The sequence below is a fragment of the Canis lupus genome, chromosome 28 (genome assembly GCF_011100685.1).
Source record: "Canis lupus familiaris isolate Mischka breed German Shepherd chromosome 28, alternate assembly UU_Cfam_GSD_1.0, whole genome shotgun sequence".
Taxonomy (NCBI): domain Eukaryota; kingdom Metazoa; phylum Chordata; class Mammalia; order Carnivora; family Canidae; genus Canis; species Canis lupus.
In genome coordinates this window covers 38844072-38858049 of record NC_049249.1, presented here as the reverse complement: position 1 = coordinate 38858049, position 13978 = coordinate 38844072, and the positions used below count along the sequence as shown (strand labels likewise).

The 13978-nt window shown below is 54.8% G+C and overlaps 1 protein-coding gene and 1 long non-coding RNA gene across 22 annotated transcripts in view; one reads left to right on the top strand and one right to left on the bottom strand.

Moving 5' to 3' along the window:
• The window catches only part of EBF3 (EBF transcription factor 3), a 117383-nt gene extending 109717 nt beyond the window's left edge, over positions 1 to 7666 (top strand). For 2 of the 14 annotated variants that reach the window (XM_038579122.1, XM_038579120.1), the window contains exons 12-17: positions 288 to 353; positions 910 to 1087; positions 2074 to 2262; positions 2654 to 2851; positions 3858 to 3970; positions 4938 to 7666. In XM_038579122.1, the coding sequence (XP_038435050.1) occupies positions 288 to 353; positions 910 to 1087; positions 2074 to 2262; positions 2654 to 2851; positions 3858 to 3970; positions 4938 to 4955 (762 nt within the window). In that variant the 3' untranslated portion in view covers positions 4956 to 7666. Of the gene's footprint in view, positions 1 to 287; positions 354 to 909; positions 1088 to 2073; positions 2263 to 2653; positions 2852 to 3750; positions 3971 to 4937 lie in introns of those variants that run through there. The other 12 variants (XM_038579128.1, XM_038579125.1, XM_038579121.1 and 9 more) reach the window with 11 other exon arrangements.
• LOC106557926 overlaps positions 5154 to 13978 on the bottom strand; it is a 52382-nt gene continuing 43557 nt past the window's right edge. For all 8 annotated transcript variants that reach the window (XR_005380775.1, XR_005380780.1, XR_005380782.1 and 5 more), the window contains 3 exons: positions 8498 to 8551; positions 6845 to 8378; positions 5154 to 6530 (listed from right to left, as the gene is read on the bottom strand). This is a non-coding gene — a long non-coding RNA (uncharacterized LOC106557926). The remainder of the gene's footprint in view (positions 6531 to 6844; positions 8379 to 8497; positions 8552 to 13978) is intronic.

Below are 13978 nucleotides of genomic sequence, written 5' to 3'. Positions count from 1 at the left end.
GAATTAACAGGCATATCTCCGCCGTGTGTGTGTGTTTAATACCCACAAGGCTCCGTCATCAAACCTCAGGCGCGGCCCGTCCGCAGGAGCCGCCCGGGGCCGGCAGGAGGGCCGGGGTGCAGGCCGCGCGGTCTTGGGCACCACGGACGCCCCTTCCTTCCCTCCACGCGGAGTCGGGCCCCGGGTGATGGCGAGGGTGGCGGGCTCTCCTCCCTGCACGTGGAACCGGGAGCTCGCGGCGCTTTCGCGGAAGCGGCAGGGGACTCACCCGTGTGCTCTTCCTCCAGGAGGTGTTGCTCAAGAGGGCGGCGGACCTGGTGGAAGCCTTGTACGGGATGCCCCACAACAACCAGGTAGGCCGCTCGACGGGCCGGGGCCGCGGCGGGGGTCGGGCTCCCTGCGGCCTCTCTGGGCGCGCACGCACCTGCTCAGAGTCGGATCTGAGAAAGCCCCCGACGTCACGCCGGGTCCTCAGGGAGGAGACGACCGGTCAGTGTCGGGAGGCGGGAAGGAGAAGCCCCTCGACAGCCGTCCGGTGGATCCGCCGGTAGACGGGCCGTTGGGGGCCGCGCGGCTGGGAGGGCAGGTCGGGCACCCCCGGCCCATCTGCATCTCGCCTGGGGGTCTCTGGGGGGCAGACTCGAGGGCTTCTAGATGCGCCCCTGTGAGCCTGGGTCGGGTGCCCCCTCGCCGCCCGCCCCTGCGCCCGGGGGTGCAGCAGGGTAGGTGCCCACGCAGACGCGCCATTAAATCCCTTTCTGTTCTGAGACCAGGTTTGTCGCGGTCTGGAAAGGGCCAGGGGCACGCCGCGGCCGTCATTTGGGTAGTGGGGCCAGCGGGGGGTGGCCTGTGCTCCCCGGCGGGGCGGGAGGGACGTGGGAGCTTGAGGCACCTTCCTTCCCGCCCCAGGAGATCATCCTGAAGCGAGCGGCCGACATTGCCGAGGCGTTGTACAGCGTCCCCCGCAATCACAACCAGATCCCCACCCTGGGCAACACTCCCGCGCACACCGGCATGATGGGCGTGAACTCCTTCAGCAGCCAGCTAGCCGTCAACGTGTCCGAGACCTCACAAGCCAACGACCAAGGTAGGCCGTCGTGCCAGGCCGTGCCCGTGCCCTGGACGTGCTCCCAGGCTCTGCTGGGACTCAGCCGCGGCCGCCCGTGTCCTGGGCCCGGCGGGGAAGGCGGGCAGCATCGGGCTCTCGGCAGCTCGGCGCGGGGAGGTCCTCAGGGCGGCCCTGCCTGGCGAGGGCGCGGCGGGGCGCACCCCCAGAAACCAGAGCTAACTTATTGCAACGGTACCTGGCTGCCACTCCGCCTACTGGTTTTTGCTAGAAGTTTCCTTGAAAGGCTGGGAGGAGCCACACGACAGCTGTGGTGGAGTAAGAGGACAGGACCCTTCTTGCATATGTCGCACGGGTGGGACTTGGAAGGAGTAAGTGCAGAGGAACCCCCAGTGTCCCCCGAGCCCCGCTCTCGGGCGCACCTCCTCCCATCAGGACCCCGAGGTGTGAGCCAGTCCCAGCGCCCCTTAGTTCCCCCCATCCAGCCTGCGAGGGCAGCAGCCTCAGGAAGCCGCCGAGCCTCCTCCGTTCACCTGCGCTCCCGCTCCTGCCCCCCCCCCACCCCCTGCACTCACAGGACTAGGAACCAGACAGACAAAGACCCCCAAACAGCCCTTCCTGGGGAGTTACGGCCACAAACAAGCTCTCCCTGTCAGCCATGGCATTTGAAGGTCTGCCGAGGCCGAAAGTTCACCTAGCGTGGGGGGACAGCCCCCGAACCCGAGCTGTCGGTAATTGCTTCCAAAGAAACCCCGCGCGCACCTGCCGGTCAGCTCGAGGCGGCCGGGCCGGCTGTCGGAGCGGAGACAGGACGGGGCTCGGCGAGGCGGCGCCCGGTCGGGTTGGCGTGATCAGGGTACCGAGCTGGCTGGAGGCGCTAGGGCTGGCGCGGAGCGTGAGGTCAATTAAAAATGTTTAATATATGATAGAGATTTGCGGGGAAACCCCCCCCAAGTGTCTCTCCCTGATAATAACGTTATTTTTGGCCGGGGGGGGGATTTTAACAGTCGGCTACAGTCGCAATACAAGCAGCGTGTCCCCGCGAGGCTACGTCCCCAGCAGTACTCCCCAGCAGTCCAATTACAACACAGTGAGCACTAGCATGAATGGATATGGAAGTGGCGCCATGGCCAATCTAGGGGTCCCTGGCTCGCCTGGATTTCTTAATGGCTCCTCCGCTAACTCTCCCTACGGCAGTAAGTGTCTGTTTTTGTCACACGTCATCACACAGATTCATGTTCACTACAAAGTCAAATGTGTGCATTGCTTGGCTGTTCTGTGATGTGAGCTGCTGGATACAAGGGAGGGTGGCTCTGGAGGCTGGGTGTCCGTGTGGCGACGGTAAATTGACCCCGCGACGGGCCCCGCGAGGCCACGTTGGAAACCCCGACAAAATGGGGCTGCCCGATTGGAGACCAAAGTCCAACCCGAGAGTTTGCCTGTTAACCCAGAGAGTGGCCGAGCCAGAACCGTGGCGTGCTTGTCTGGGGGACCCCGATGCTCCCGGCGAGGCCCCACGAGCGCTCTCTCTGTGTCGTGTTGCCGTGCCCGGCGCCGCGCGTCCTGACCATGTTTGCTTTGTTGCAGTAGTGCCGTCCAGCCCCACCATGGCAGCCTCTTCGGTCACCCTCCCTTCAAACTGTAGCGGCACACACAGCATTTTCTCATTCTCACCTGCCAATGTCATCTCTGCAGTGAAACAAAAGAGCGCCTTCGCGCCCGTGGTCCGGCCCCAAGCTTCTCCTCCTCCCTCCTGCACCAGCGCCAACGGGAACGGACTCCAAGGTGAGGGGCGACGCACTGGCCCCGCTGCTCCTGGAGCGCGGGCCGAACTGTCCCCCCAGGGCCCCCCCCAATCACCCCCGAGCCAGGGCAGCCCGGGCTGGGAGCCCCAGCCCTCCCTCGGGGTCCCCGCCCCCCCCGCCGCCGTGTGGCCGCTGCATGCTCCCCTTCCGTGGGCCGCCACGCGCTGCCCCTCCTGGCAGTCCCGCCAGGGCCACCCACCCGCGCCCCCCCACGGGTAACAGACTCTGTTGATGAAAACCACCGCCTCCTGCTGCCAACCTCACCCACGCGTCCTCTTGGCAAAGGGGCCCCTCCCCTGAGGAGGGGCAGCCGCTTTGGGAATCATGTGGAGCATAGCGGGGTGGGGGCCCCCCATTCCAGCCGTTCGGCAAACAGGCCTTCACGGCCGCCGCTGACCCAGTGGGAAGCAGGGTGCACCCCGCCTGCAGCCCCGGGCCGGGGATGGCAGGTCCTCGTGCCACCTGCGGAGCCTGGCTCAGAGCCCACGTGCCCTCCGTGTCCTGAGACGCAGCCGGCCTTCCCGAGCTGGGGTAGCGGACCCCGGGGCGCCGGGCCCTCTGCCTTGGAAGCGGGTGCACCTAGCCCAGGGCCGTGCATGCGTGAAGGCTGGGCGGGAGCCCGTCTCTAAGCGCTCGCTCACACGTGTGCTCAGGAGGGAGAAGGGCTGGTCCCGAGGGCAGGGGGAGGCACCCCTTGGACGTGGCTGCCTCAGATGGGGCCGGGTCCCCTGGGCAGTGTAGGCCGCAGAGTGGCCTGTGAGGCGCGCGGCGGGTGGGCCACGCGAGTGCCCCTAGGCCTCGTGATCTTACGCGTGGCTCTTTGTGACTCACGGGGGCCACAGGCACTGAATTAAGTGGCCGTCATCTGGCCTCTTTCAGACACCACCTTTGGTATATGCTCCTCCCGGTGAAAATCAAATCCAGTTACTCCTTTAAAAAAATGAATCCATTCAACCAGTATTTACTGAGCGCCTACTATGTGCCAGGCTCTCTGCTGGGTGCTGAGGACGTTACCGTGGAGAAGACAAACTGGCCCTTTTGTGAAGTCGGTGGCATATTTCACTTTGATGAACTAATGCTCAAAAAAGGAACTGGAAAGGTATCCGTGATTTGAAATAATTGTCTTCCCAACATCTTAGCGTATGAGAGGGACGCCCAGGCCCCGCGAGCCGCCGACCGGCCTGCGGGCCAGCAGCGGCCCCCAGCCCAGAGCTGCTCGCAAGGCAGGTGGCCAGGTGCCACGGCCCGTCCACCGTCCACACGGTGCGGAGGCCCCGGGAGGACGGCACCACCTAAGCAGTGTGTACACACACGGGGCTGCCAAACCATAATGTTGTAACGGTGAGTCGGAGAGGAATTAATACTGTTGAGATTAATGAACTGGGAAATTGAAGCTCACATCACTACGTGAACAAATGTATTAATATGTTATACATAAATTAATGAGAATGATCATTCTGACAAAAATTAAACAACACTAAAGTTACAAGATTTTAAATTATATCCGTACCAGGAGTTCACTGGAAAGCGTCAGCCGCGCTTGGCATTTTAGCACCAAGTTTCTTATTGGGGAGAGGAGCGGAAAGAGCTCCCTGTAAGGTGGGGCCTGGCTCGGGTCTCTTCGGGGCCCCCGGCCGTCAGGTGGCAGGGCAGGTGGGCTGCGAGCGGCTTTGCTCGCGGAGAGCCCGCGACTCACCTTTACGATACGGAACGGCCGGCAGGAGGTCAGAGGCGAGGGTGAGAGCAGAGGGGAGACTGAGGCGCATCCAGTGTTCCCGGAGGGAGCGAGTGCGGGTCCCGCCGGGCCTGCGCCCCAGACGCCACCAGGTTGGTTCCCATCTGTCCACCGAGGTGGCCTCCGCCCGCTAGAGACGAGCCCCTGAGCCCCGGGGAAGCGGCAGCCTTTCCCTCCCCGAGGAGGGCTGCGGCCGGGAGGCCGTGGGGGGGGCCCCGGCCCCCGGAGGTAGCCGAGCCCGGGCTGGTGGGCGGCCCACGTCCCGCGCTGAGCGGAGGCCGCGGGGCCCGCGACGGGGCGGCCCAGTAACCCGCGGCCCTCTCTCTTTCAGCTATGTCTGGGCTGGTAGTCCCGCCGATGTGAGGGGCTGCCGCCTCCCGCAGCGCCCGCGCCCAAGGACGGACTTCAGGGGACACGTTTAGTGTCTGGGACCTGCTGCTGGAGACCGTGTCTGCGGAGGCTTCAGCAGCAGCGGAAACGCGACGAGAGACTTTGTTTAAAGATTTTATTTAAACTATTAAGAATCAACATGCAAACAGCCTACTTCTTCACGAACGATTCCATTTTATTGACTGAACTTTTCTCATATTTCCACATTTCTCGGTCCTGAAGACTAAGGAAAACAAAGCGACGCCTATTTTGTATAAAGTTTCTGACTCCGTCTTGGCTCTGTCTAGTACTTGCTATGTGTTGGGAGAAACTTTGTGAATGCACCATTTTGATTATCATGAAACACTGATGAAAAATGCCTCCGGACATTTTTCTGTGCTCATAACTTAGATTCACAATGGTTGTGTATCTCTATAATGTGAAATATTTTTTTGTGGTGAAAAAAAAAAAAAGGGGGCCAAGGAGGTGTGAGCCATCGAACTGGAAGAGAGGAGGACTACGACGTGACGAGGAGATTTCGGGGTGGCAGGGGCGGGGGGCGGGTTTATCATGGCTTAACTTCATCTTAATGAAATGAAACTTTGTAACTTATTGTAGTTAGAAATTGTAACTTTGATATTGAATTCTCTTGCCTTCAACAAGCACACTGACAGAAAAAAAAAATGCTACTGTCTGTTGGTTTAACTATTCTCCCACTGCTAGAGCTTCCTGTTAAGCAAGTGTGATCTGCAACATTTTTTCAACTTTTGCTAGCACTGTATACTATTGCATTCTTAGGCTACTGTGAGGTCCATGTTTCTTGTACCAGAACTTGTCCTTTTGACTTCTAGCTCCTTCTTCCCTAATGTGTTTTGTATGTGGTTATAAAATTGTAGACTTTTGTGATTTTGCCAAAGTTGTAGCTAAATATTTATACACTTGTCTTGAATTTTTTTCAGATCCACTTAAATATTTAGAAAAAAAAAAAACAAAAAAACAAAACCCCCACCACCACGTTTTCTTCCTTATGTGTCTCATAAGGAATAAAATGGTCTCCATTCAACACTTTTCCATGAACACTTACAGTTGCTAAGGGACTTTCTTTTGTAACATATCGATTATAAATATTGTATTTATCTTTGAGACTTTGTACATTGGTTTTCCTGCCATTTTCTTTTTTCTCTCGTCTGTATTGGTTTTTGATCGTGGCCTGGTGTTGGGAAGAGCATTAAGCCAAGAGCTGTCTCTTTGATCTGTTTCTGTTAAAGTGAACTGGTGTCCTTGCATTTCATTTGTGCTTCCGATTTGCTTTTGTTGAGACTTCCCGTCCTTTTTTTTTCTTTTTTTTTTTTATTTTGAGGAAAAGTCAAATTCATTGTTTATTTTTATATTATTTTTAAGTTATCTGAACAAATACTTTTGAAAAAAAAAAGTTCGTTGTATAGTCAAAACAAAACGGTGCCACTCGGCTGTGACAAATCCTAGTAGATTCCGTGCATGTGGAACAGCCGCAAAGAGGTGACACCGTTTGGGGCTGTGTCCTTATTTTATTTTTCTGTAGAATGTAAAAAAAAAAAAAAAAAAAAAAAAAATCATTTTAGCTGCCACCCATGACTTTGCCACATAGCTGAACTGTGTTTACTGGAAAAATTCAGAGGCCTAAAGTTTAAAATAAAATTTACTTCTGATGTTTTAATTAAAATGTTTGCCACATTAACTTCTCTGATGCCTTAAAAGTGGACTTCTTTAAAGAACCTTTGTGCTATTTTATCACAGGCTTACAACACAATCGTTAATCGATATTTCATTTGGAGATTTATGGTGTAAACACACACACACACACACACACACACAAACAAAAGCACAAACCTGACGTTCCATGTGTCGCTCCATTCTGCGTCTGATTCTGCTGCGTTCCGTGTCTCCCTGGGGCCCACCTAGGATCCAGAGAGGTTTCGGGGGAACCAAAAATCACTGCTGGTTTTTAACTTTTTTTGAAACGACACCTTTTTTGTGGTCGGACCCCTGCAGCGCTGTCTGTACTTTTTAAAACCGGAATGACCTCCTTCAGATACTGTGCCTGTTCGTGCCAAACCCACAGTGAGACCAGGAGGGTCAGTCTTTCCCTTTGTGTTAAACGCCTCACAGACACAGCACAGCAGACGTTTCGCGAATTGCAGCAGAAATCAGATGTAAAACAAAAAGGAGGGACATTAAAAAACAACTTTCTTGACAAAAGAACAAAACCATGCACAACTTAGGAAAGTGTTCATTCGAGGGACTAAATAAAACAGCAGAATGTCCCGGTGGTCAGCGGGTCGCGGTCCGGCCCCATGACCCCTAAGGCTTAGCTACGTGGGAAAGCCTGAGAAGTCACTTTGGAACTAAATTGCCTCCGTTTTATTTTGTATAAGTAAGGGTTTGATCTAAAAAAACAAGCTCACGTGTACATGTTGAGAACGTTTGCAAGTTTCCTCATCCCTGCACTCGGTTTGTGTTTTAGATTAATTAGTCAATGCCCCTCATCGCTTCATTGTCTCAAAATTGAGCGCTTCACTAAATGGTAGATTTTACTGTTAAAGACCCTACAATAAGATTGTTTTATCTGTACATTTTTTCAGATATTTAACTGTATAAAAATGTTCATTTTACACAATATTTAATTAAAGTATTTCTTGTCTGTGAATTTCACTTTGGGTAATTTTATCTGTTTTGATTCGAATGCAAGGCAAAACGCATGCATACGTTAGACTGGGCTGGGTGGAGGGTGGGGGGTGTTTCCCTTTCAGAACCTGGGCCCCAGGGCTGCATCTTGGGGCAAGATAAAGGTCATTCATGGAAGAAACTTTTACAAACTTCTCGGTCCTCAGACCGCCCTCTAACCTGCATAGAGAAATTCTTACCGTTCCTGAGACGGCTCAGTCCCCAGAGGGGCCATCTGTACGTATGTTGCACTCCATGTCTGTCGGGGACTGTGTGACAGAGGCCACAGCAGCACCCTGCAGTTAACCAACCACAAGATCCCCCACCCCCACCCCCGCCCTGGCCCTCCTGCCTCTGCTTCCAAACTGGAGGGCTTGGCAGGGAGGGAGCAAGGGCTCAGGCTACGCTAGATGGGCACGCTGATCCGAGAACCAGCTTCAGGCTCAGGCAGGTGGGCAGAGGCCAGGAGCCCAGACGGTAGAGCGGCTGAGGTCTGACGGGGATGCCATCACCCGGCCCAGGTGCAGGGTGGTGGCTCCTGTGGGCGGCACGGGGCTGTGGGCAGAGGCACCAGGCTAAGGAGAGCTTCTGATTCACACAAGGGCTCCTGCGAGTTCTCGGCCCTCCCCTTCCAGCTCATTCTGGATTTTTCACTTTCTCCTCAATGAGAGGCTGGTTTTGCATGTTTTGGCTTGCAGCTCTGTAACACATACACATAAGTGTGATCCAAATTAGTACTCACAAATGTCATCTTAATTACTTGTTCTGCTGAGCAAAACAGGAAACAATTATTCAAAACATAAAGAAACTTGTGAATACCTTTTTCTTCCGTCAATGACAATCGGGTTCCTTTGGCTGCATTTTTGTTTCCGCCTTAAAGAGATAGCAGAGAAGAAGAGGCTGGGGTGGGGGTAACTAGGCTGTGGAGGCCCACCCGTCCAGCCTGTCCCCCCCGGGACTCCTTCCCGAGGTGCTGGGGGTGGGGCTGGGGCCTCCAGTCCCCTCCCTCCCCACTCGGAGCTGGTGCCAGAAGCGCCAGCCTGGGCGGGGGGCGGGCTGGGGGGCGGGGCGCCGGGGGGGGGGGGCTGCCTCCCCAGAGCTGGCTCCCAGGGCCCTACAACCTGGGGAGAAATTGTTTCATGTTTGTGTTTCGAATCAGGAGCGAGAACCGCATTCTCTCCAAATGTATGCCAATTATTGTCAGGCCGCCTTTTAAGGTCTTTCAAGCTTTTAAAGATTATTCAAAGCACTTGAAATGGGCTTCCATCTAATGCCTCATTTCATTGCATTAAACAGCCTAGTTAATAAAGAATCAATATATTCAAAGGGCAAGGTTATCTTTTGTCTATAAGGGGTGGTGTCATTCTGAACCTTTTATAGTTCAAATGCTGAAAAAGACCTCATGAAATCCATAGTCATCAAGTAGGTCAGTGAGAGCAACAGAAGGAAGGGGAGGGAGCTGAAAGGGAAGAAAGGCTGCTCTCCTTTAGAACAACTCGGCCTTATCTCCTGGCTCCGAGCGCCGAACGGGTCCTCCGAAAATGTCAATTTCTCATCAAGACAAGAGGCCACGATGATCATTTTTTCCGGAGAATACATACAATTAAGAGAATGCAGAGGGGCGGCCGCGGCAGCGATTCGGAGCTGCCTGTCCCACGAGCTACGCGCTCCCTCCCAGCAGATAATAAGAGAGGTTGATAACTCAAGTGTCAATATGCCAAAGAGCGAGTTTTGAATGTGAGTCCTTGTGCTCTGAGCGCGCCCGGCCGATCCCAGGCCCTGATAACGGCGCAGCTGCCAACGGACACCACAGGTTGGCCCTCACAATTAATGCGATGAATAAATCACACAAAAGAGTCGGGAGGCTTTATACTCAGTGAGACAATCCCCTGTTTTACCCTTCAAGGATTCCTTTTATGTTGGAATAAGGTTGCTTTTAATGAAATTTAAACTCATCAGAGGAAATCAAAAACCTCCAATCAGATTACAAATTGATTTTTTGGTCATTTGTCATTTCCCAGTTTCACAGAGAGCAAGTTGCCAGTCCGGGGCCGGGGAGCCGGGGAGCCCCGCTCCCAGCGCCTGGCCCGGGACGCGCGGGGGCAGCGACTGCCACCCGTGGGGACTCGGACGCCCTCCCGAGCCATCCCCGCCGCCGGGCCCCAGGCCCCCATCGCCCTTGGTGGAGCTCCGTGACCACTGGGTGCGCACCCACGATCCACTCGTGGCCAACAGGGCACGTCCTCTCGGAGCCGCAGTGTGACGTGGGAGCCGGGGGACCAGCTGGCCCTCCCACGCCGAGCGCCTGTCACCCGGGGCCCCGAGGAAACCGGCCACCTCCCCCTCACTGTCCTGCGTGAGCCCAAGCGCTCCCTGCCCGGCACGGTTGGCCCTTGTCCGGGCCAGCGATGGGCCTCCCTGTGCTGCCACCAAACCTGGGCGACCCCGGGCCACCAGCTGCTGGGCGGACTGGGAGCTGCCCCAGGATGAGGCGCACCAGCCTTCCTCGACGTCCCTTCCCAAGCGGGGATGCCCAGCCAAGGCCACAAGGCCCGGCCGGTGCAGGGCCGGGGCGGGCGCTGCTTCAGGAGGGGAGGAAACACCACTCCCGATTCTAGAATGCCTGGAGACCGCCTTTAGAAATGCAGTCTCTAAAGTGAGGTGAAGAGTCCACGCGTTTCTGAAGAGCAAGTAAGCACCGCACCCCACACACACTTGCGAAACCTGGGGCTTTGCAGGTCATTTCAGCAGCCCCAGGGACCCTGTGCCGGAGCCCGTGACCCCCTCGGGAGGGACAACAACGGCTGTTCAGAGAGGTGACGTGACCAGCCTGAGGTCACAAGGCCAGAGGGACCAGGGCCAGAGGCGAAACCGAGTCTCAGACCTCCCAATCCTGCTCTTTCCAATGACTTCGGTTTCAGCTGTCTTGGGTGGGGGCAGAGAGACAGAGACACAGAGACAGAAGAGACAGAGAGATGGAGCATCTGGATGGAAGGAGAACTACCACACCTCCCTGGAAGCTTCCAACCAAGCTCGGGGGACACATGCCCCCCCCCCCACCCCCCAGGGCTTGACGCAGCCAGGCCTCGTCAGCTGAAACTCAGCGGGTCTTGTTTCTGGACACAGCCAAGGTCACAGGACCACGATTTTAAAGCCAAAGGCAGAGGTTCCTCTCCCCGGGGCCCTGGCAACAAACTAGGCGCCTCCGAGGAGCTGTCTCCCCGGTGCTTCTCACCAGCACCCTTGGGCCACTACACGGTCTACATGTGGCCAGGGAGCCCACACGGGGCTGCGGAGAGCCTGCCGCCCGTGTCCACGGGGTACCCCGGGCCGCACCCAGCATCTGCAGTGCGAGCTGTGTGTAGGGGCCCTTCACGCGGCGCAGGGACAGGAGGGGGACAGGAAGGGAGGCAGTGCCAGCGGGACAGGGCTGCAAGGCCTGCGGCATCGGCCAAGTCCCTGGCCCCGGCAGGGCTCAGCCAAAGCTTCTGTCGTGGCTGGCAGGGGGGCAGGATGAGGGGGAGCGGGGAAAGCTCACTAGTGGTTCGGCCAGCAGGACCAGAGTGAGCGACAGCAAAGTCAGAGGGGTTGGCCAAGACAGAAGTGACGCGTCAGGGGGGCACATGGACACCCCACCAGGCTGCCCCGTCGGACGGCTCCCACCGCCATGCTGATGGCAGGCTGGGGACAGCTCACTCACCTGACGGGGGCTGGGGGGACTCCTAGCCGAGACGAATCCTGAAACTTGTGTTTCCTGCCATAAAAGACCAAGCCCAGAACCACCACTGCAGCCCAAGGAACCCAGGCTGGTCTGGGCCTGGGGCCACTAGGAGACAGAGAGAAACTTGCGACAATTACAACAAAAGGGTTTATATCTCAATATACAATGAGCTTTTGCAAATCAATAAGACCAGATACCCTGAAGAAAAACAGGCAAATTCACAGTCCATTCACAAGGGAACAATACAAGTGATTGATAAGCTTTGGAAAATGTATTCAACCTTACTTAAAAATGCACATCAAAATAATGAGATGAAATTTTTTTCATCTATTAAATTAGAAAAGATTTTACTTAAAAGCTAATACTCAATCCTGTTGATGGAGAAATGGGCATTCTTAGAGTTGTCGATAGAAGAGTAAATTGGTACAGCCTTCTGGAAATCAATTTGACGTTATATCAAGAGACTTAACAATGTTCATATCCTTTGACCTGCTAATTCCACTTCTAGGAATCAATCTTAAGGAAATAATCAGAGATTAGGCAAGATTCAAGTACAAGATTGTTCGCTGCAGTAATATGTATTTAAAAAACTGGAAAGAACCCAAATACCTGAGAATAGCAAGTCTTAATTTATTATGGTATGGCCATATAATAGAATATTATATATTCTACAAAGCCATTAAGATCACAATTTTAAAGTATATTTAAGGAAATGGTAAATACTAATGATATCAAATTAAGGCGAAGCAGGCATGTGATACTGTGCATAAAACATAATTCAAAATTGTGAGTTTCTATGTCAAGAGAAGGCAAGAAAAAGAAATATATATTAATGTGACAGAATAGTAAATATTTGGAAAAAATAATAGAATTATAGCAGGATCAATGTTTGGTGTGTGTGGGAGGTAGAAGCTTCTAGAGGCCGCCCGGGGGTACCGGGGGCGCTGGTGATGCAAGACCACGTGGAATGGCGGCTGAGGCATGGGGACCGTCAGAGACCACGAGGCTGGTTGGACCTTAGAGAGGGAGGCTGAGGAGTGGTGCCCAGGGGTGCAGAGCCCAAGGGCCTCAGGGCCCCGGGGCGGGGGGCAGGGCCCAAGGGAGAGCAGCTGAATGCCCTGATCCCGGCTTCTCCAGCATCCCTCGAGGCCTCGTACTGACTTCACCCTTACTTGTAGGGCTTCTGCTGCTAGCAACCAAACAGTTGGTGACCACACAAGGGAGAAAATTAGACGATACGTTAACTTGCTACAAGTTAAATAAAGCCTTGAAAGAAAAAATAATAATAAAGAATAAAATTACTGTCATAAGAAAATCCAAAAGAACTTAAGAAGTATTAAATTCAGTAAGTGGGATTTAGCAAGACTGATGAATATAAGGTCAACCTACAACCACATGTCTCTAATAGTAGGAATTTTTTCAAAAGCACACCACTTACAACGCCACAAATAATACCAACACCCAGGAAGAAAGCTGCCAATGTGATTGAAGATGACTGCCCAGAAAACCATATAATTGTTGAGAAATGCTTGGGATCCTGGAAATGGAGGTATTAAACATATTCATGGGTTGAAAAATTGCATCTTGCAAAGATGCCAGTTCTCCCCCAAAAAGACCTCGGGACCCAGTCTCAGTGTTGGTCCGGCTCCAGTAGCTCCTTTCCTGAGGCTGATAAGCTGCTCCTGGAATTTCCATGGAGCTGAGAGTGACCTCGAGGGGCTGCGGCAATGGGCAGAGTGGCCACCTGAGGTCTCACTCAGGCTGGGCGTCTGTACAAAAATCCCACACCTGGGGCCCTACACAGCAGACATTTCCGTCTCCCAGTTCTGGAGGCTGGGAAGTCCCAGCTCCGGGTGCTGGCAGGCCCGGTTGGTGGTGAGGGTGCTCTTCCTGGCTTGTGCGCCCGTGTGCTGGGAGGAGAAGGGCTTTCATCTCCTGCGAGGGCACGACTCCCACCGTGGAGGCCCCACTCCAGCGTCTCATTAAAGCTTTATCACCTCTGGTCACGTTGGCGAGTAGGCCTTCAACATATAGATTTTGGGGCATGAGCATTCTGTCCCTAACACTGCCCAAGCAAGGTTCCTTGTGGGGCCACAGCAAGGAAGACAGCGTGGCATTCAAGCAAGACTGGACAGAGTCGGGTCTGGACACATGCTCACCTGGCACAGGTGACCCAGCAAAGCAGTGAAAGGGGCAGGCCTTTCAGTAAGCTGGGCTGAATGAAGGTCATACCCGTGTGCTCAATAACGTGACTCCCCCTTACACAAGTGGGTGCAGATCAGGGTGGGGGGCGCCCTAAGAGAGGAGAGAACAGTGTTCAGGGACAGAGAGAACAGGTGGTGTTGACAGCAAAGTCCGGAGGGCACCCAGGACCTCTGAACTGAAGCAGCAATGAGATGGAGCGCAGAGCCCCCATCCGCCTGGGCAGTGGGGAGGGCCGAGGCTCACAGGAGCGGGGAGGGGGGGCCCCACGGGCTAGAGCAAAACCCAAAGCCTGCTCCCCTCCATCCACCTGCTTAGACAGGGTGGAGACTGCACCTTGGACCAGCCCTCACAGGCAGCTGGTAAGAGGTGGCACT